The following is a 21,193-nucleotide window of genomic DNA, read 5'->3' as shown; positions in this document are numbered from 1 at the left end:
CGGTTGGAGGGCTTGTTGAGAGAGGGTATGGAGGCTAGGGGCGAGTTCGTTACTATCCGGGTGGGTATGCATGTGCATGCAGGAGGTTAGACAGGAGAGGAGGAGCAGGGCAGGTGGGGTTATTTGAAATTTTGAGGCCATTCGAGTGGGTAGTGGCGGGGAGGCTGGACTCATCTCCACCATCATCACCATCATCAAATCACTACAGACTCAGTCAAACTCAACCCATCATCATTTATGCTGTCAAATTACTCCCCTCCTCTCCCCTCCCCGCCCACAATCATCCAACGCCCAAAATGCATAGCCAACTTTAAACAAAAGAAGAAAACAAAAACACTCCGGGGACGAGGCATCGCTGTGAGCAGGATGCGGAGTTTTGGTTGTGTCCGTCTGCGTGCGCAGCTGTCTGTCTGTGCAGAGCGACGGCGCAGACATGATGAAATGCAGGGAATGGCGCGACGGTCGAGGCGAACGGAGCTGTGAGAGCGGGAAGGGGGATGGAGAAAGGAGAATGGAAGGGTTGGGAAGGGGGGCTGGAGGAGAAGAGAACAAAGGACAAGGGATGCGCAGGTGGTGTATGGTGGTGCCATCTCTCTCCTCCCCTTCCGTCCTTGGTTCCGCAAAAAGGAGGTTTCCTTGGGTATCTCGAAGTGAAGTAGAACGGGAAGTCGCTGTCGTATCATGTCGTGTCGTGTTGTATCGTGTGTGCGTTGGAAGTGGTGGAGCTCGCTGCGCGTTGTGATGTGACGTGACGTTTTGTTTTCGTCGCCGTAGTGTCGTCGTACATGTGTGGCTTTAGCCTGAGGCGAGGGACGGATACGGGCGTGTGACGAGCGCTCGAACTCGAGTCGTTGTGTTGTTGTCATTGATGTGTGAATGTGTGGCCTGAGGTGTACGAGGAGCATTCGAGCTCAAAGTGTCGGTCGTGTGATGCCTTTTCGTGTTTGGCAATGTCGTGATGTCGAAGCAGGCGTACGAGGAGTACCCAGGGCCGCTCAGATAAAGTCGTCGTCGCTATCCTCCTCGTCTTCAATCGCTTCGGGCAAGTTGTCGACATCATAGCCCGCGCCAAACAGCGCCTTGAAGCGCGCCGCGTGCGGGTTGTTTGTTGGGGCTGGGGCGGCGACTGACTCTGGCTCCTCAGGGGCGGCAGCAGCGGCGGCGGCGGCAGGCAAGCAGACCAAATGCTCCTTGTTATTGTTGTCATCGTCGGAGGTGGCGGCGTGAGGCTCTGGCTGCTGTGACTCCTCAGTGGCAACCGCGGCGGGCGAGGAGGCCGAAGACTCCCTGTCGACGTCGTCGTCTTCTTCGTCGGTGATGGTGGGGGACATTGGTCTTGTCCAGGAGGACGACGAGATGATGGAATCGGGGTACGCAGCGTCGGCGTCGGCGTATCCGTCGTCCCCATTGACTTTGGTTGTTGCTGCTCTCGCTGATGATGATGACTCCCTGTTGGCGGCCACTTTACCGTCTTGTCTCCACGCCTCCTCCTCAACCTGCGAGTCGTAGCCCGAATCTCTCCTGGCCTCGCGCCCGTCGCCATGGTCCTCCACACTCGCGCTCGAGGCGGTCGACGGCGACGCCCTATCGGCGTGGTTGTTAGTTGGCTCCTCGGTCAGGCCATCAACCACGTCCTCGAGGATGCGCTCCAGATCGGCCTGGGTCTTGGGGAAACGCTGCCCCTCGTCAGTCGCAGCCGCCGCCTTCTTCGCAAACCGCCTCTGCCGATACCGCCCCAGCTCGTCAAAGTGGATGCGCTGCTGGCTGAGGTGGCCGCGACGAAAGGCGGCCGCCGGGTCGTAGAATCGGGGCTGGCCGGCGTTGCGCTCCACTAGACGGGCCAGGGTGCTCTTCATTGGCATCTCGCGGCGGGGAGCGACGGGGCGTTTCTCGAACGAGAGACGCGGGTCCATGTTCTCCTCGTCCGGCAGTCCGGCGTCCTCGCGGCGTTCTTCTTCCTCGTACCAGTCCCTCAAGATCCTATGGCAGCCGCGGCGGGCCTCGGGATGCGCGTCGAGGAGGGGATCGAAGTTGGCGTCCTCCTCGCGAAGTTGCTGTTCTCGCGCCGCGTTGCGCGGCATGCGACGGGCGCTCGTGTGGCCTGTCGCTGCTGCTACCGCCTGTTGCTGGCGGGCTTGTCTCTGGGCGTCGAGGTTTCTCCTGCGTTCCTGGAAGGAGAACTTGTCGAGATCGAGGTCCGAGGGCCACTTGGACTTTGTGGCTTCGACGGCCTCGCTTAGCAGAAGTGGTGTGCGAGAGGGAGTCTCCGGGACCGCCATGAAGTTGGTGTTGTTGTTGAACTCCATTTTGATGTTTGCGGTGGTTTCGTGGAGTTGTCAGGGGTGTGGTTGGTGCTTTGACCGTGTGTGTTGAAGGTGTGTTGTTGTAGTGTTAAGGAGTTGTCAAAGGCTTAAAAGCTGAGTTTGCTGATTTTTAACAGAGCAGAGGCTTGTTGGAGCGTGGTGTGTGTGCAGGAGAAGATGGTATGAGGAGCACAAGGAGCGATCGGGCTCGATATATACCCTCCAGCCCGGGCAAAAGTGAAAGCAAGACTCACACGCGTTGAAGTGGTTGACCTTAACCAGGGTCTCACACAACAACGTCCAAACTCGAATTCCCCATTTCTGGTTCTCGGCGACCCAACGAACCAGCCCATCGACAGGCCGGAGGACTCGGGCGTGCTGTCAGTTCAAGATCGAGAACTCCCTGGTAGCCCTACAGCCCTACAGCCCTACAGACTGGTCAACTTGAATCTCTTCCATCAGTTCATTACAATGTTTACTTACCTTCTTCCCAGAACTCGACTCAGACGCCTCCATTTCCAGCCTTCGACCTACCTTCTGGCCCCAAAACGCAAGAGAAAGTATCAGTTCAGCAGTCATACATGCGACACATCCGCTCCACGCCTCACACACGGACAGAACGCTACCACGGTTTGCGGCGTTTCCCCCGACAACGCGGTGCTTTGACGGTAGGGGTTCGCTCATGGAAGAAGGGTGGAAACCACTGCACCGCGTTCCATGGTTCAGCGAGCGCGTGTTCCTCCAACACTCTCTCGGCCACAACAGGGACTGCGCCTACTGACATGCCAAGTAGGGACGGTTAGCGCCATTGAGAAAAAAAAAAAAAAAAAATTTCCCTGCCCGCGCTCCATAAACCATTGTCCCGTCATCATGCGCAGCTCTTGTATTGACCTTCTGCCCATCTTCTTTCCAGGTTCTGTCCATCTTCTGACCAGGAAACGTCGACCGCTCCGCCGACTTCTTGCCTTTTGTGACACCACTTGTGGAACCGAATCTCAACCCTTCCGACGTCAGACGAGGTTCTTTGTCTGAGTGATTTTTGAAAGAAGTCGAGCTTTTCCCTGGTAGAGCTTTGTCCGGTCGAGTTAGTTGATGTCGGCTCCAACCACGGCAAGAGGGCGATTCGGCTACGCTGAGAGCAGCAGTAGCAGTACGTAGCAACATCCAAACGATAGAGCTCCTCATGTCGTGAAAAAGTCTTGGAAAGAACTGTGAAATATGGATATCCAACAACAAGAAGACAAACAACGCAAGTGACCCACGGCTCACCTGCTCTACCCTTCCTCATCGCGATAGTTTGCGGTAGGATGGTGTAAACCGTGCAGTATACAGGCACACCATGGGCCACCCCAGAAAAACGCCGCCGCAAAATGCAAAAACGATGGAACCAATCCCCGGTCCATTCGTTCCGTTCCAGTTCTTCTCCCCACCCAAACCATATTATATGCCGCATACAAGTTGTCCCAAAAGAACGGCAGCACCACAGCCGCGATGACGAGCAAACATGTCGGACCCAAGGACAAGGACAGACTCCAGTCATCCGGAGGAGAAGTAGCAGCGCCAAACATTACAACGCACCCACTCATTCACTGGCCCGACTCATTGCTCTCGCGGTTGTTGTTGCCGTCGGAACCATTCTCGCCGCCGCTTCCAACGGGCGAACCACCGCCGCCACCACCACCACCAGCCTCAACCACCTTCTCCTTGACCAGCTCACACACGTGCGCGCCGATGTCGCCAAAGCCGTCGATCTTGCTGAGGCGGGACTCGAAGAGCTCGGCGTCGCGGAGGAGCCTGTACAATCACAATCAGTCAACGAGGGGGAAAAAGCGTTGGACCATTACTCACCTAGCCTTGCCCGCCGCCGTATGCACGGGAGCTTCGCGGAACGCGGCGCCCCACTGCTCACGATAGCTGGCAAATACGGGATTGATGATGGAGCGCACAGTGGGGTCGGGGAGGTGGCGGCTGAGGGTGCGGTGGAAGGTGTTGGTCTCCTTTGTCAGCGTCTCCATGTACGGGCCGACATTCTGCTCCACGACCGCGGCATTGTCAAAGTCAATCTTCCTCATCGCATTGACGTGGATGCCCAGGCGGGCGCTCATAATCTCGACTAGCTTGTCGTGGATGTTGGTCTGCTGGTCTTGGTACAGGCGGCGCATCTTGTCAAAGTCGGCGATGCCGGCCGACGAAGACGTGTGCCGCCGGATGAATTCGCGAATGTAAGGAATCAGGGCAATGAAGAAGTTGAGCGCTTGCGAGGCGAGGGCGAGGTGTTTGGTCGTGATGCTCTTGAGGCCGGCAGTCTCCTTTGCGCCGGCTCCCAGGATGAGCTGGCAGGCTCGCGATTGAAAGCTGCGCAGGTAGTCCAGCAACGCTACCGAGACCTCCGAGGTGATGCTGGGGATAACGGCGATGAGGTTTTCGAAGCGGTCAATGCCGTGCAGGGCCGCCATGACGCAGTCGACCAGAACAAACTTTTCCTCGTCAATGACGGCGCTCTTTGCCGTCTTGCCTGTGCCATTGGATTCAGTGGTAGAGCCGTTCATGTCTTCGTTTGGCACTTCTTCCCAGATAATCTTGCTCTTTGTCCAGGCTGGCGGGTCGCTGTTCATTGCCTCGAGGATTCTGTTCAACACGACAGTATCGCGGTCGGCAAAGTCTTTGGCCTCCCACTTGTCTCCGTCCATGATCTGGCGCAAGCGATTGCTCTCCAATTGACCCATGGTCGTGACAAACTGCTTGATTTGGCTATCAACAACGCCTTTGAGTGCGGCTCCTGAACGTCCAGATACTGCCTCACACTCATCCGCAAATAGGCGGTTGATAAAAAAGTAGCGCAAGAAGCGTTGCAATGGAAGGCGAACTGATTGTTCGCCCCTGACCCGGAGGATCTTTGTGATTTGGTTTTGAGATGCATCTACCGCCTGTCCCAAGAGACTCGACATGTCAAGAGACTGCATGAGCTCTTCTTGCAAGTGTCCATCCAAGGGCAGTTCTGGGACAGGTTTGTTGAGATAGCCGTCCAATGGCTGTGCGTTGAGGTTGGGGCTCTTTGGTGGGGATCGGATACCGGGGGAAATGGCGGTGCCGCTAGAGACATCGAGCAAAAGCTTGACTTGTGTGCTAAGCCTGCGCAAAGCTTCGCCAACATCGGTGTAGATGTTGACAAGGAGTTGCTCGGCGTCCTCGTGTTCGAGTGAGCGCAGATTGCGGGCCAAAATGCTTGACTTTTCCTGTTGCGATGTTCTACTGCTGGCTCGCGTGGAAGTGGAAATTGTGGACTCGGCGTCGTCGTCTGTGGAACTGGGTAGGTGCTGACGGATCAAAACCTTCATTTCACGAGTCACAGCCTCTCTGAATGCTGCCGTGGCGACGCTGGTGTGGTTTGACCTGCTCAGACCCGTGAGAAGCCCAAGAAGTGTTGTCCGCATTACTCCGTCGGTCCTCAAATAGGCTGGGAGAGACATGGGGCTGCGGTTGTCACCTCTTGTACGCAGAGATGCTGACGCCCATCTTTGCAAAGTTTCCGCCTTGGGCACGCTTTTGAGATGTTTCCGCAAATCGTCCATGAGAATCTCGAGGAATCGTGACTCGAAGCCCTTGCCAACCCGGGCACGCATCTGCAGCATGCCTTGAGCGAAACCATCCAGCGCTTTGAGCTCTCGCAGGTCGATCAGATTACGCGGGAGATATTCTGGTAGCCAGCTCTGGTCGTCTGCTCCGGTAACCATCAAGTCTCCAGAAACGAGTAGCTCCAGCATATCCATCCTGTCCAAAGCGTCTTCGAGTTTCCCGTCATCAATGAGATCCTCGCACGCAGCAACGCCCTCGACAACTGCGCGCAGTTGGTCGACCGCGTTGGTCAACTTGCCCAGATTTTCTCTCCGCCGCTTCATTCCAACAATCTTCAGTCCCCCTATGGCCATATCATTATCAAGTCGGTCGAGATCGTTACGGAGAGCCTGAATGCGCTTGACGGATTCTGCCGCCTCCGATTGTAGCTCGCGCAAAGAGCCCAGTGCGGCGAAAAATGACGTGGATGCCGTAGATATTGACGAAATCAAATGAATTTCCACAGTGTCCATGTACCAGGATAGTTTCTCTTGCAAAATCGCGTTTGTCGCCAGCGCCTTTCTCCGGGTGGGGGTAGGCGAGTCCAGTGAGCCGTTGGTCTTGCCATCCTGGGGTTGCTGTATGACTTCGGATCGCTCGCTGACGACGTCAAAAGTGCGCGGATTCTCCAAATGGAAGTCTTCTTGAAAATAGACGTCCGGGATTGTCGAAAGTGGCGCAACCGCGTTGGGATTCCGCCTCGAGTTTCCTCCGCTGGACCTCCTTCGCATCTTGGGCGACTCGCCTGATGACAAGCTCCCACCCGATTCCTGGCGTGATAGTGATGGCCTTTCCGGATGTTGGCTCAGCCGCCGCTCCAAAATCTCCGCAAACTCATCCTTTTTCGGATCCCTTCGAAATAGCTGCGCTGCGCCATTGTCCGAGTCGGCCTTTGCCCTTTGAAATGCGTCAAAGAGGGACCCAACTTGGGAGAGGTACGGCTTGAATGCGGAGGGCTCTACGTGCGGGATGTTGGTCAAGGTGACGGGGGGAATATCTCGTTGAGAGGGAGCTTTGACAGCAGAGGGCGCCGAGGTGTATGGTAAAAGGCCGGTCCGCACAATAGGAGGTTGCAGTAGCGTGGAGATTGCTGGACGGCATCAGCGTGTGCCATTTGCAAGGTAAGTCGTTGTATCCCACCATTTTGACTGCTCTCTGTTACTGGCCCTATGTGCCTATGTGACGTATCGAGGCTTCCGCCGATGGAATGTATTGAGCTTGCAGTCGAGTCTCGACGCGGACGATATCTGCTGCTCTGGCTAGAGCTTGGCCTCTTGGACCAGTCTGGCTGCGCGGTAGGAAATTGGAGACGGTTCGAGGAGAGCGACGCGGGGGAGTCGAGGCTCTCGGTGGACCTCCGGGGGGAGGGAGCCCGAGACGGCATTGTCGAAGTGCGGTAAAGGAGCGTGCGGCCGGGAGAGGCATAGGGAGCGCGGCGACTCTATTCCGGAGGATTGGCAGCTTTTCGAGTAATCATTCCCGCGTGTAGAGCTGGAAAAAGCCCATGGCAGCGAAATTGAAGTTGAGCAGTTGGAGCTCAAGGTGGCCTTGTCATCATCCTGGGGTCGACGGCGGCGCCACCGGGGGCTGCGACCGAAGATCTAGCGGACATGCGCCACATACTTCAGCCACAACATTCAGATGCATGCAGATGTTGCAAAATCCAACCAAATGCCTTGCCATCAAGTTAAGTAGAGTGCATCATGCTCCTGGGTATTCCATCCGACGCCACATGTGCCCCGCCACCATTTTGCAGATGAAATCCAAACCCTAGCTACCAGCGCCGAGTCAATGAAGTCCGAAAAAAAGACACGCCTGATGCCGATGCCATGCGAATGCTGCCTCGTCATGATGCAAATTCTAGAAGTGAAAGCAAAATATGGAAAGAGAATCACCGCCACAAATCCGCCCTGCTGCCACGCTTGAAGCTTCCCTGGCTGCTCGTGTGGTGATGGCCGCGAGTCCAACTGCCTGCGCTCTTTGGCCGATCTGGCATGTCAGCAGGAACGGCAAGATATCCACCAAATCCGTTGCCAACCACGACACTCTTCCTCGAATCACCGCCCCATTGCGGACCAAGACCTTTCGAAGCCTCGTAAGCTGAAAGAGGTCGGCCCATGCTAAAACTGCCCCTGTTGCCAGGCTCCTCGGCGGGCTCGAAAGAGGTGAAGATCCAGTCGAGTTCGTCGAGACCCTTGACATAAATGTCCATTGGTTGAGTAAGACTTCTCGGACCTCCGCCACGACCGTCCTGAGCAAAGGACGGCATGGGAGGTGCGAGAGTGAGCGTCTCAACAAAGTCGGGATCACGAACATAAAGTTCCTGTAGACCTGGAAGAGAATGGGTAAGTAGAGAAGTGATCAGGTACGCATAGTAGGATGAGTGCGGGGGCTGGAGTCCCTGAAGGGCGTTGGGCGCAGAAGTAATTTCAAAGTTGAGGGTCCGGAGAACACTCGAGCGGAGCGGCGGGCGTGCTTCCATGGGCAGGGGAGTTGTCACAGCCGATAGAATCTTGATTTCAGTCAGGGCCGGAGCAGCAGTCATGACGGAATGAAGCTCTGCAACAAGAACCCCAGTGTTGTCCAAGGTCAGTGACGTCAATTTTGCCGATGTGTCGAAGCGTGACAGATATGTTCGTAGACCGGCGGCAGTGATGGTGGGCATTTCGCGAAACTTGAGGTGTTGTACCGCCGGGAAAGGAGCTACAAGCGAAGACTGCTCGAATATGGCGTCGCCAAGCCAGGGAGTGTCTGAAATGTCGAGTTCCTTGAGCTCCGGCAAGCACGAGATGATCTTCCGTAGCGTGATGGCCTCGATCCTAAGTCTGGAAATCTCCAACACCTCCAATCTTGACCAGGCCCCTTGAAACAGAAGCTCGAAGAGTTGTTCGCTTCCCGCGTCGTACTTCATTTTCCTAATCTGGGGGCATCTGGCCTGCAGCTCCTGGCGCAGCGCAAGACTGGACGCGTCGCCGGCGAAGAAGCCATCGGGTAGATCGACGTAGCGTAGATTTGGGAGCACGGAAATGGTTCGAGCGAGGTCGGCTTTGGATGTTTCCCTAGTCATATAGGGCACCTTCAAGAGCAGAACCGAGTGGGCCAGACGCTGGTTTTCGCGCACTGTCCTCGCAAACAGGGTGAGGCGCTGGGTGGGAATGTCCATGGGGTCATGGCGAGACCTTCGCTTGCGCCTTTCGGTGAGGATTTCTTCGAGCTCGCAATAATGGACGGCGTCAATGCGGACGCTCTTGTAGCTGCAGGGTCGAGTTAGCTTTGGCGCTAAGTGGAAGGTGGTGGAGGTGTCGACTCACAGCAGGCCCTGAGCGACGGCATTCCAGCGGCGGCGCACCTGGGCACAATGGGCTAGGTCGCGCAAATCACACAGCATGCAGCCATCTCCAACCATGGAGTGCTCACTGGCCTCGTAGGATTCATCATTGGTGTGAGGACAGACGAAGGAGAAGATGAGGTTCAGGACCTTGTCGGGAAGGGCCTCGGTGAAGTCACGGCCGCTGGGATTGGGCGGCGCGGAATAGTAAGCATTTTGGGCGGCGTACTTGGCGACACTGGCCTGCCTAGACTTGGGATTGTCCTTGGGAGCGGTTCGGTGCCGAAAGTGTTTGAAGAAGCCCATGGCGCGGCGGATAAAGCTGTTGGGGAAGCAGGGTCAACGTCTGTACAGTGGCAGCAGTACGTTACTATATCTGCGATCGGGGGCGTGGCAGGGCTGGGCTGGGGGGAGCTGCAGACGCAGTGTGGATATAGCTCCTGAGGAATGTAAATTGACGAGTTGGTGACGTGCCTTTTCTGTTGTCCATTGCTGTAGGAGCCGTGGCGATGGTCCATGGCAGGGCTTGGGGGGAAGCACGTTCGGCTGTTCGGCGCGGGCGGCAGCGGCAGTGGCAGCAGGAGGTGGACGAGGTGGAGAGGGTCGTGGACCAGAAACAAACACCTCGCAGCGACGAAGCGGATGCAGGACCGAGATGGTATTTTTTGGATCAAGGTTTAGAGTTCCGAATGAAACATGGGCGCGCAGGTGCAAGGGCAGCGGTTTTCATAGTTAAGCAGCTCCCCTGCGCCGTATATTAAGCGTCGATCACAGCGCGTCGCCTTTCCCCTTTGCAACAAACGAATGGAGCCGTTTGCAAATCCAGATCCTGCTGGCTGAGGACGAGCGACGCCAGCAACCAAACGACCACGCGTGGCTGATGTTCAGGGTACTGAGGTGGCACTAAGAATAGGCTGGGCGGCGCGTACATGAGGGGAGACGGGCGTTTACAGGAGGATTGGCCGACGGGGGGCCTCTGTGTATACAAAGTGTTTGTAGTTGTACTTCGATTACCGACAGAGGAATAAACGTTGGCGTGGGCTGCGTGTGCTCGACATGGCTGTTGAGTCGGTGCAGCGTGCCAAACCAAGGGTGGTCCATGAACAAGACGTTGTCCTTTGCAGCCACAAGGGCGCTGCCAATATGTTTCAGGCTACATGCCGGCGAGCCGCGCTTCAACGAGACGAGCAGAGACGAGAGCCATGACACTGCGAGACTGGCGATAGCACTCTTGTAGTTGATGGAGGCGGAGGATAGCCTCGACATGGTGAAGCCGATATGCTCAACTCCCAACGGCATGCCGCCTGCCGCACTGCATCGGTTGGACGTCTCGAGTTGAAATTTTCTGGGCAGAGCAAAAAAGCATCCTGTGCCCCAAGCCCGCCGTCAAGGAATACTCCCCGTCTCCCCTGTTACGCGCCGTTGCTAGCTTCACTTGCTTGACACTGGCAGTGCTGTCCTCAAGGTGAAGTGGGCCGGTCCAGTGGTAGTGGGTGCTTGTCAACCCAACTCCCCTACCAGACCAGCTCCAGCTTCCACCCGCCTCGACACAATCATCATTCATCTTTTTACATCTTTTGCACTCTCCCCTACTCCCCACTTCTTCCTCCTCCTGCTGCGCTGCACTGCACTGCACTTTTGCTGCAGTCCTCGACGCCGCCCGCCCGCCCGCTCGCTCGCTGGCTGGTCCGCTGCATCTCCTCCGCCGGCATCCTTGCGGTCGAAGCTCTCTCGGGTCCCGCTACCGTCATTTTTGACTCCTTTCCGCCGCAACCCGCCATCTCTCGCCGACCGCCAGTCCCTGCTCGCTTCGTGCGTCCATTGCCTCTCATCACTTCTTCCTCCCCCTCTTCGGTCCCAATCACACAAACTGCTCAATCATGGCCGCCAATCCGCCCCAGGGGAGCAACCTGGACCGCTACGTCGTCATTCACGTAGGAACAACGTGTGACGAACATGGCGTCTACGTTACCAAAGACTCGGCCGAGGTCATTGAGATTGGCTGGATCTTGCTCGACGCCAAAACCTGTGAAGAGGTGCCCAACAACCTTTCCCATTGCCAATTGGCAAATTTTTGCTGACTGCCCGTCGACAGCTCCACCGCGAGAGTGTCCTCGTCAAGCCCGTCAACACCCCCATCACCCCCCTGTGCAGTAAGTCCTGCCACCTCAATTGAATCGTCTCATGTCTGACGACCCGCTCTCCACAGCTTCTCTCACCACCTTGACCTGGGAGCACGTCCGCAGCGCCGGTTCCTTCCGTGATGCCATCAACCGCTTCGACCAGTTTGCCAACGAGCACCTCTTGTCCAAGAACCTCGAATTCGCCTTTGTTACACTTGACTCGTGGGACTTGCGTGTGCAGCTTCCCCGTGAAGCTCGGGACAAGGCAGTCGTCCTCCCCCCATACCTGCAGCACTCGAGAACCTTTGACCTTCGCACCGAATACCAGCGCTGGCAGGCTCACCACCCCGAGTCTCTGCCTTTTGGCTCCAGTGCCTTGACCAACATTTGTGCTGCTCTCGAGGTCGAGCCGGTGCAGTCTTCGGCCCCCATCAAGCACAACCTGCCCTTCCATCTGCAGGCATTGGCTCCCGCCTCGCCCAGGCGGGCCATGGAAGAGGCCGTCACTCTGGCCAGAGTTCTCCGTGGGCTGATTCGCAAGTCACAACCGCCCCACGAGCACCCCGACGTTTTGACCCGGCCAATGGATGCCCGGGCCGACGTTCGCGCTTTTCTGTCGGAACGTAGCAAGGTCCTTCACATGAGCGGGCTCCCCCACGACACGACTCAGTCTGAGCTCGAGAGCTGGTTCACCCAGTTTGGTGGACGTCCAATTGCTTTTTGGACGCTTCGTACTCCTGACCAGCACAAGCCCACTGGCACTGGCTTTGCCATCTTCTCCTCCCACGAAGAGGTAAGTAGCAACTACATTGAAAAGCATCCCGTATGCTTGGGAAACGCTGATTGGAATAGGCCGCCGAGAGCCTGTGCATGAATGGCCGCGCTTTGAACGAAAAGGCAATCGAGGTCTCCCCGTCTAGCAGCCGGGTGCTTGACCGTGCTGCCGAGATTTTGACTCCGTTCCCCCCTAGCAAGAACCGCCCCCGCCCCGGCGACTGGACCTGCCCGTCCTGCGGATTCTCCAACTTCCAACGTCGTACTGCTTGCTTCCGCTGCTCGTTCCCCGCCATGTCTGGCCCCGCCGGTGACCCCATGGGATACCCCTACGGCTACGGTCACCCTGGCATGATGGGTCCTCCCCACCACATGGGCCACGGTCACGGCATGCCCGGCCACATGCGCGGTGGCAACAGCGGTGGCATCGTCCCCTTTAGGGCAGGAGACTGGAAGTGCGGCTCTGACGGATGCGGCTACCACAACTTCGCCAAGAACGTGAGCTGCCTGCGCTGCGGTGCCAGCCGTGCCGGTGCGGCAGTGGTTGCCGACACCGCTTTCCCTTCGCCCATGGACACACCTTCGAGCTACGGCATGGGCCCGCCTTCAATGGCTGGAACTCCTGGTGGAGGTCCCTTTGGAGCCGCTGGTGGATTCGGCTCTGGCGCTGGATTCCCCGGACAGCAGTTTGGCGGACCTCCGTCCACCTATGCTCTCCCTTCCGGCATCGGTGCCGCGAGCCCGTACCCGCCCATGGGTGGCCAATACGCTCCCAACGGTGGAATGCACGCTTCTCCCTTTGACAGCCGTGCTGCTGAAGCTGCCTTTTCTTCTGCAGGTCAGGCCCCTGCTTCAGCCGGTGCCGGCTTCTCCAACGGCGGCATGCCCGACGGTTCCAGCGACCCGTTTTCCTTCCTCACTCCTAGCTTTGGACAGCTTTCAGTGGGCGATGATGCCCGGCGCAATGTCGGCAACGCCGCCAACAAGTCCCCCGCTTGAAAAATAAGTCATGACGGGAAAAGTCGTTGCGTTCCTTTCTCGCACATCGGATTGAAAACCTTTTATTATTCGGGCGGCAGCAACGACTAGCGACGGCGCGGGATGGGCATGTTGCTTTTCAAATTTATGCGGATCGTCCTGGAAGTTCGGAATCGGCACTCGGTTGTGTGCAGGGAGCATGGCGGCAGGTTGGCACAAGGCATAGAACGAGATATACACGTCTCGGGATGGTGTTTCGGAAGCTTCATTGAGAACAAAAGTACGGACGGCGGACACGAAGCGGGGACAGGTCACATGTGCATGGCGTCTGTTGTGCAGCCGTCATTGCCGTCGTTTTTGCGCGGTGCTTGCTTTTCAGGCTTCTCTACCACGGTCACATCTCGTGGGCCTTGCTCTTCGACTTTCTTGTCAAACTGTTTTCTGCGGATTTCTCTGGCTAGGTCTCTTCTCGGATGTCTTTTCCCAAAACTTGCGGCATAGCGTTAGCGGGGGTTATGGGCGGATGGGAAACTTTGGGGGCGCTGGGTGTGTGAAGGGTGCTGGTGGGCGGTGGATTGGCCATGCGAGGGACGGATGGGATGGACGGACGGATGGGTATCTTTCCTCTCTTTTTCATTCCCTTTCCCTTGCTTTGGATGCTGCTTACCTTGTTTTCTTCTTTTTCTTTTCCTTTCTAACGCGAGACCAAAATTGAGAGAACCATATAAAACGCGCGTTTGTAGATCACGTTGACAAGAATGTAGCAGACCATTGAAGCTTTGAGAATTGTCAAGAATCCATTGAAGGTTGAAGAATGAGATGAATGCTATTGTCATGTTGTCGAGCCCAACTTTGGGCCCCGGCATATCCACCGCTCGCCGTCCAGCCCGCGGCAAAACAGATTATCCGCCGAGCGGCGAACCGAACCGAGAACGCTGCTGTCGGCAGAATGACCTGGACTTGACATCAAACGACTTTTGTTCTGGATTTTCCTACCATCTGGTCATTCATCTTCAAGCACAGGACACGACGATCCAGGAATTCCAGCGATCAACACCCTGACACGTTGTCCAGACCGGGGTCCAATGGCTCGCTCCGCAAAAGCCGCCGCCAAGCGGGGTAGCACCGAAGGACGACGAACAACTCGAGCAAGCCGCGAGAACCAGCTCAAAGAGTTGCGGGAAGAGCTGCGACTGAAGCAAAAGACGGCGGCCCTCTTCCAAGAAGCGCTCGAAAAGGAGGCAGCGACGGTGCAAGGCTGGCTGGCGTGCCAACGCGAATCGCTCGACTTCATCGCCGAGATTGACCGCGAGAAGCTGGCCATCAAGAAGCAGGTGTGCGACAGCCTGGCCGTGTTCCCGCGCCGCCTGGTGTGCCCGCTGATGCGCAGGGCCGTCGGCTTCAACGAGCGCATCGTCTCCAGCCGCTGCCGCGTCCAGGACATGATGACCGACACGCAGCGCAAGATTGACGAAGCCGAGCTTCGCATGCAGGCGCTGCGCCGCCGTCTGGCTGCCACCAAGCGCCGCGTTGCCTCGCTCAAGCGCGAAATCACAAAGGCTTCGCTGCTGTCTTGAAGCTGGCCCGTTGGAAAAGTCCAATGTTCTGATGTCGACTGTTGAAGTGGGGAACCTTTCACGACTCGTCTGAAGCGTACATGCCCTTTTCGACACACTGATAGGACCTTGGAACAACACCACCACCCTTTCCATGTGCCCCGCGCGTGTCCTGCTGAAGCGCGCATGGAGGACGTGCGTCCAACCTAAAAGGAAGCTGCAGCGCCTTCCGACAGGTCGGAAAGCTTGTGCAGACCGGGGGTCAAAGTCTCGTCGTCGCCCATGCCCATCCCATTACCTCCTCTTCTGCTCTCTGGTTCGACATCTATTTTGGGAACCAAATCAACCTCCACCCTCGTCAGGTCCGCCTTCAACAACGCCCACGCATCATTTTGCTGTGTCTCGACGTCGGCCGCGGCGTCTTGATTGCTTCCCGCAAACTCTTTGCTTTCGAGGCGGTGTAAGGTAGCTAGCTAGGTCTAGCTGGTAGCTGGTAGCTTGGAGCTCCCTCCCATGTGCCATGGCCGACTAGCAAGCGCGCATGCTTTTTGTCCTTACCGCAGCGACGGGTCCAGACAACGAACGAACCGACGAGCCAACGGCGGCCGACGACGTGCCCCTGCTAGGTACCTACTACGGCGACAACCTACGCTGCATACATCAACGTCTTTTGCTTTACCTATCCTCAGCATCTTACCTTGTCCTTGTCCCCTCGTTCGCCCCCGTTGCCGGAAGAGCCTAGCGTGGCGATTCAAGCACCCCTTAGTAGCTACCCAGCTCACCATATGGACTGTCTGCCTGTCAGAACATGTACCTGAAGAAGATCACCTCTACCGCCACCAACCCCACTCCTACAGTGGTAGACATCTATCGAAACTGTCTCTCCCCCTTGGCATTGCGTATGTACTGTACATACGTACTCTACCCATGTACCTCACCACTGCCCTCGCATGTGCCTCCCGCCGCGCAGCCGCGAACTAGGTCAAGAACGAGACGGACCGCCCCAATCCGGTTAGAGCGCGCTTGTTTTGCCAACCAGTGGACGACGGCCTGTCCTATCTCGTCTCGTCTCGCGGCGGCTGCAATGACTTGTGGCCCACGAGGTGCATCCGCCTGCTCTGATTGCTGGGATTTTTTTGGAGGGGTGAGACGCGCCTTGGTGTGTGCGCCCTGGCTCATTATTCTGTAAAACATATTGTAACTATTGTACCTACACTTCCGTTCCGTCTAACATTTTCTCCTATCGCATGCTATGGACCACGTAAACCGTCGTGGGTGGAAAGAAGCTCCTTGGCGAATGGTAGGAGGGCGCTAAAGGAGAGCGGTGGATGGGGTTGGCATGAGCAGTGAGTAGTGAGGCCTAGACACTCATCTCGACTACACGTACCAACCTTCCTACATATGTAGCTGGTCGTGAGTGCTAGGGATGCAAGTAGGGGGAGGTGTTAGAGTAGAGGAGAATAAAAGTAGCGCTGAGCTTTATTGTCTCTTTTTTCGCCTTTTTCCTTTTTCTCTAGAGGAATATATGAGACGTTGAAGCTTAAGGGTGGTGAGAAGTGTCTTGCATCCATGTAAGTTTATACATCAGAGCAAGCTCACTTTCATATTCTTCTCTGTTGTATGCTATTAGGAAACTACAGTCAACTACTTTAGATACATACAATCCTGATCTTTTTGCTATCTAGTACATTATATTTGCAGCACTTTGTAAAGCTCCCAGACCCTCATTGAACCAAGATGAAGCTCTCTATAGGAGCTCCGGCATCAGCAGCGTTAGTCACGAATCAGAAGGCCTCCATTCCTGCCTTGATAAGCTATCGGCCGCATCTTATCTGCCCCGCGATGGCAGCTCGCGTGCCCCACCTTGGAGCTTGGCTGGTACACTCCATTATTTTTCTTCCACACCAAAAGCTCTCTCCAAATCCTCCAGTAAACAAGAAGAGCAGGCAGAGAAGAAGAAGAAAAGAAAATGGCTGCCTCCGTCGCCCCCGCGCCCCAATTCGACCCCTCCACCTCAGACGCCGCCCGCGCCGGCGCCGCAGCCTACCTCCAATCACGGCTGAAGCCCAGCAGCAGCCCGTCAACGACGCAGAAGCAGCAGCAGCCCTTCACCATCCCGACCATCGACCTGGGACCCAGCTTCGGCAACGACGCGGCCGCGCGCCTCGCCGTGGCGCGCCAGATGCACGCGGCGTGCACGTCGTCGGGCTTCTTCACCATCACCAACCACGGCATCGCGCCGGGCGTCATCGCGGGCGTCCTGCGGCAAGCCAAACGCTTCTTCCACGAGTTGGACGCCGCCAAGAGGGAAAGGCTCCATATGCGCAACAGCGCCCTCCACCGCGGCTACGAACCCCCCGCGTACACCAGCATCGACGGCAGCGCCGAGACCAAGGCGGGCTTCAACTGGGGCTACGAGGAGCGGCTGCGCCCCGCGTCGTTTGAGGGGACGTACGACGGGGGGTACGTCGAGCTGGACGGGAAAAAGTACGAGGGCGGCAGCGGGAATCTGTGGCCGGCGGAGGAAGACCTGCCTGGGTTTTTTGAGGGCGTCAAGGAGTATTATGGCGAGGCGATGGGGCTGGCAAGGCACTTGATGGGTTTGTTTGGGTTGGCGTTGGGGCTGGGTGAGGGTTGGTTTGACAGCGCCATGACACATCCGGGCGGCATTGCGCGGTTGCTGTATTATCCGCCTGGCAAGCCTGTGGAGGAGGAGCAGCAGAAGGAGCAGGACATTGGGTTGGGCGCGCATTCGGATTATGAGTGCTGTATGTGTACCATATGCCCCCTTTCCCGCTTCCCCACCACCCCTCCCCTCCCCCCTCTTCCTCATCCACCTCTCTCCACCTCCCTCTAACTCCCCCCACAGTCACGATCCTCCTCCCCTCGGGGACGCCGGGACTCGAGGTGCTCTCGCCCGCCGGCCAGTGGACCCAAGTCGAGCGCGTCGACGGCGGGCTCATCGTCAACATTGCCGACTTTTTGATGCGCTGGACAAACGACATGTACAAGAGCACGGTGCACCGCGTCGTCAACCGCACGCGCGAGCCGCGCTACAGCGTGCCGCTCTTCTTCAGCGTCAACTACGACCAGGTTGTTGAGGTGAGACCAAAACATCGAAACCCCCCACCCCCAAACCTCCCAAAAGAGAAAAGGAAACACAAAGGGGGAGAATTGGGGGGAAACGGATGACACAATTGCTGACTTGTCGAACTGCGCAGACCCTCCCCTCGTGCATCTCCCCCGACAACCCGCCCAAGTACGGCCCCATCCGCGCCGGCGAGTACGTCCTCGAGCGCCTCAACACGTCGACAAAGGGCGGCAAGGGCTCGTATGGCAATCAGGATTGGGCGGATGGTGATGAGGGGGCCAAGAAGTAGACGAGGTCGTTCGGCGAATTGAAAAGGATCATCTCTCCGACTAATCAGTTGTGTGGGTATGCTGTCATGGGAAAGTTATGGTGGTGATTGTGGTGTCGACTTGCTGCGTGTAAGTTTTTGTGATGATGACTATCGGCACGATTCAATAGTGGCGGCGCGATGAAGATTTCTGGCTGGCTGCGGTGCCAGTGCAGAAAGGAACGGAGCAGACCGGAGCAGACAGACAAGCCCCCCCCTCCCCCCCCCCCCCCCCGGCAGTAATTGCGGTCCTGATTTAGGTGTGCAAGAACTCCACGCAGTCGAGGGCCTCTTTTCGTCGACTCTCGATTTGGGGAGGAGGCATCGTCCTTGGATTGACACAGTGGCGGGCGCTCCCTTGGAGTTTTTATACTCCTCCCTTTCCACAGCCTTGTCCTGGGGCGGCGACGTGCATGTGCGGGCCTGCATCATGCGACCACCCCTGTGACTTCTGGATTAGGTGACCTGATATGTCAGGAGAAGGCAGTGGGCCGACGCTTGTGCCTTCTTGCCTCGGTCTGTCAGTGTGCGTCCAAAGTATAAAAAGGGCGTTTTTCCCGCCTGAACCAATTCCAATTCCCAATTCCACCGTGAGCAAAGAAGCGCCAGCTTCGACACAGAAAAGGGCCACTCGTACTGGTCTTTCTGCTTGCATGAGGACAACCTACTTGTCCTTCTGCTCACATCCTACCACAGTCCAGCACTGGGAGCAGCAGTGAGACGGGTCTGGCTTGCCACGTCGCCGCAGGACGCCTGCCAGACCTGCCAGTTCCCTGTGCGGTCGATGATGGAGCACAATGCTGTTGCGAAATGATGGATCTTAGTATCCACCCCGGACGTTGGTGATGATGAAATGTGAGCACAAGGGGATAGATCCACAGGCAGACAGGCATGCAGGTGGAGCAAGTGACAGCGAGGGAAACGAGCAGCCAGCAAAGTCGGTCCTGAGTCTTCGTCCTTAAAGCCACAGCCAGTACAGATCTTCGAACGCCTCTTCTGTATCAGGAGCAGACGCTGGCTGACGGATGGTAGCGAAGACCTGGACCTGGGGGCTCTTTTAAATCCTCTGTGCTGCCTTCTCGTCACGGGGACAGAGCAAAGCTAGGCTTCAGGGGGCAGGAGGCAGGCGATGAGACACGTGGAAGATGCGCTTGCTCTGTGCTTTCCCCCTGATACTGCTCGTGTGTTGTCGGGGAAGTATAAATGGACGCTCAACGACCCCCAGACTCGGAGGAAGAACGACAGACTCGCAGCAACGAGCGGGACGGCAAAAACACCACAGATCGCTACATTTGGTTTCCTTCTCTCTCCGCTATCGACTGAACAGACTCTGGTGGGTGAGGGAAGAAGAGCAGCGGCAAGAAAACGGAAGATTCAACGCTGGCAAACAACGTGTGACAGCATCACAGAAGCCAGAGAGCCGGACATCTTTGCTCCATGATGATGAATGCTCATTCTCTACGGTGGAGCGATTTCAAGCCAGACAACGAAGTGAGTCCAGAGCGAGGGCGAGAGCGAGCACCGCGACCCGCAAAGTCGATTTGGGCGTCGTCACACGACAAGTGTCTGTCCGCTCTGCGAATCACTTGCCGCTTTGTTGCTCGAGCAAGGTCACGGTCTCTCTTTAAGTTGACTGCATAACAATGAAATCATCATTGTTTGAAATTAGTCCAAGCCGTGGAAATGTCTCTTGGACATGACGATGAGCTTTGTCTTTGGATGTTGGTGGTGACTATGACTCCTCGCGTCGTCCAGATTGCTAATTGTATGGGCAAAGTGGAAAACAAAGTAAAGAAATCATCGAAGAGTAACCACCGAACAATTTGACCTGCTTTGTTCGCACTCAGTCCCCTTGCAATTAAGATTCTCCTAGGTCTTTAGGATTGTGATGTTAGTCGCCATTTTTGAGTGGTGCTGCACAACGTTTCTACCAACATCAGTCCTTTTCTTCTAGATATCTTCCCAGATCTGAATCCAGAATGTCGGCAGGAACTGTGCAGCACCACAGCGACGCGAAAAAAGTGAAAGAGTTTGTACGGGCAAAGCTCCTCCAAGCCAGTCCAAACAGCCGAGTGTATGTTTCTGGTAGCATCATTTCCACAACGAGTGCATGAAATAAGGGTGATTGAAGGAGCCTTTTATACCAGCGATTTCCTCGGTGTGCTTTTGGGCAACAGGAAAGCGCATGTCAGCAGATCACATGCGCCCGTCGCGGAGAAGCCGCGTGCTGTCAGCTGCTGCATGTGGAAAGAGCGCTGGGTATAAAAGCAGATGTGGTCTGAGCTTTGACCGTAGAAAGACAAGCTGTTCTGCACTCTCACAGTGTCTGAGAGGTCGCTCGAGATATGACCAACATATGCACTCTTTGCATTTTTGCTTCTTGTTTGAGAATCTTGCGACCAAGGGCCGCGATCTTCAAGTTGCCGGACGGACTCTTGTGCGATTGTTCTTCTTTGGAGCAGCCAGTCGTAACTATTTGAAAGTGCTGAATTGCACCACGGTAATTGAATGTCAAACGTTATTGCAGATCCTTTGGTTGGCGATGAGAGATTATCAAGTTGGTCGTCCTAAAAAACCGCACATTGGACTTTAACGTTGGTCAGTCCTTCCACCGAGACACAGTGCGTAGATTTGCAGGGACATTTCCAAAGAATCCTGATGCACTGCCTGCATCTTGGAAACAATGCAACCAGAGTTGGGAACCACGGCTCTTTTATACCACAGATCAGGGGCTCGGGTGTAAAATGATTGGTCGACCAGAAAAGTGCTGGATCAACCGAAGGCGTGACAGAATCTGTCCGCGACGAGTATAAAGCGAGCGCAACTCCTTCGATTGACTGAGAAGCCGCAAGGGATCAGGAAATCCACGCCTGGAGCATTTCGACGAGGGTCGGCTTCCACTCTTTTTTCGCTTCTGGTTCATATTGCCGCGTACTTGGCCTTGGGGTCCGGGCTATTTGCGGCTGCCAGCGAAGCTCATTTGTCATCTTCCCATCAGATATTCTTCGACATGGTCGTGATTGAAGATACTCCACATTGTGATTCAATGATGGACCGATTCAGACAATGTGTTTCTATCACTGGACTGTCGAGAAGACTGCGTCGCAACAAGTCTGAC

General features: G+C 56.2%; 7 protein-coding genes across 7 annotated transcripts; 2 read left to right on the top strand and 5 right to left on the bottom strand.

Annotated features, from left to right (window-relative positions):
• Positions 1–225: 225 nt before the first annotated feature.
• BKA78DRAFT_321711 (uncharacterized protein) lies at positions 226–1,053 on the bottom strand. The gene has a single exon (XM_066889053.1). It carries the CDS (start codon positions 903–905, stop codon positions 249–251), a length of 657 nt encoding a protein of 218 aa, XP_066741137.1. The 5' UTR covers positions 906–1,053; the 3' UTR covers positions 226–248.
• On the bottom strand, positions 996–2,306 carry BKA78DRAFT_355408 (uncharacterized protein; the record flags this gene model as incomplete). The annotated part of the gene is made up of 1 exon (XM_066891897.1): positions 996–2,306. One exon carries the CDS (start codon positions 2,304–2,306, stop codon positions 996–998), a length of 1,311 nt encoding a protein of 436 aa, XP_066741136.1.
• A 1,689-nt stretch (positions 2,307–3,995) lies between these two features.
• Positions 3,996–7,440, bottom strand: BKA78DRAFT_185418 (Vps54-like protein-domain-containing protein). Its single transcript, XM_066883493.1, has 2 exons — positions 7,059–7,440; positions 3,996–7,008 (listed from the first exon to the last, which is right to left on the bottom strand). Exons 1-2 carry the CDS (start codon positions 7,300–7,302, stop codon positions 4,148–4,150), a joined length of 3,105 nt encoding a protein of 1,034 aa, XP_066741135.1. The 5' UTR covers positions 7,303–7,440; the 3' UTR covers positions 3,996–4,147.
• Positions 7,441–7,809: 369 nt separating this feature from the next.
• Positions 7,810–9,552, bottom strand: BKA78DRAFT_332940 (uncharacterized protein; the record flags this gene model as incomplete). Its single annotated transcript, XM_066890029.1, has 2 exons — positions 7,810–9,172; positions 9,230–9,552. The coding sequence occupies 2 exons, from the start codon at positions 9,550–9,552 to the stop codon at positions 7,810–7,812; spliced, it is 1,686 nt and encodes a 561-aa protein (XP_066741134.1).
• A 1,284-nt stretch (positions 9,553–10,836) lies between these two features.
• Positions 10,837–13,185, top strand: BKA78DRAFT_185386 (ribonuclease H-like domain-containing protein). Its single transcript, XM_066883492.1, has 4 exons — positions 10,837–11,282; positions 11,342–11,399; positions 11,456–12,162; positions 12,222–13,185. The coding sequence occupies exons 1-4, from the start codon at positions 11,127–11,129 to the stop codon at positions 13,140–13,142; spliced, it is 1,842 nt and encodes a 613-aa protein (XP_066741133.1). The 5' UTR covers positions 10,837–11,126; the 3' UTR covers positions 13,143–13,185.
• A 903-nt stretch (positions 13,186–14,088) lies between these two features.
• BKA78DRAFT_185372 (uncharacterized protein) lies at positions 14,089–15,027 on the bottom strand. The gene has a single exon (XM_066883491.1). It carries the CDS (start codon positions 14,863–14,865, stop codon positions 14,125–14,127), a length of 741 nt encoding a protein of 246 aa, XP_066741132.1. The 5' UTR covers positions 14,866–15,027; the 3' UTR covers positions 14,089–14,124.
• Positions 15,028–16,754: 1,727 nt separating this feature from the next.
• BKA78DRAFT_321703 (uncharacterized protein) lies at positions 16,755–18,310 on the top strand. Its single transcript, XM_066889052.1, has 3 exons — positions 16,755–17,445; positions 17,547–17,779; positions 17,899–18,310. The coding sequence occupies exons 1-3, from the start codon at positions 16,860–16,862 to the stop codon at positions 18,055–18,057; spliced, it is 978 nt and encodes a 325-aa protein (XP_066741131.1). The 5' UTR covers positions 16,755–16,859; the 3' UTR covers positions 18,058–18,310.
• Positions 18,311–21,193: the final 2,883 nt, after the last annotated feature.

This window comes from Phyllosticta capitalensis, assembly GCF_038381095.1.
Source record: "Phyllosticta capitalensis strain CBS 128856 chromosome Unknown BKA78scaffold_9, whole genome shotgun sequence".
Taxonomy (NCBI): domain Eukaryota; kingdom Fungi; phylum Ascomycota; class Dothideomycetes; order Botryosphaeriales; family Phyllostictaceae; genus Phyllosticta; species Phyllosticta capitalensis.
Note: the sequence above shows the minus strand (reverse complement) of the source record. Positions and strands in the feature narration are given on the sequence as shown.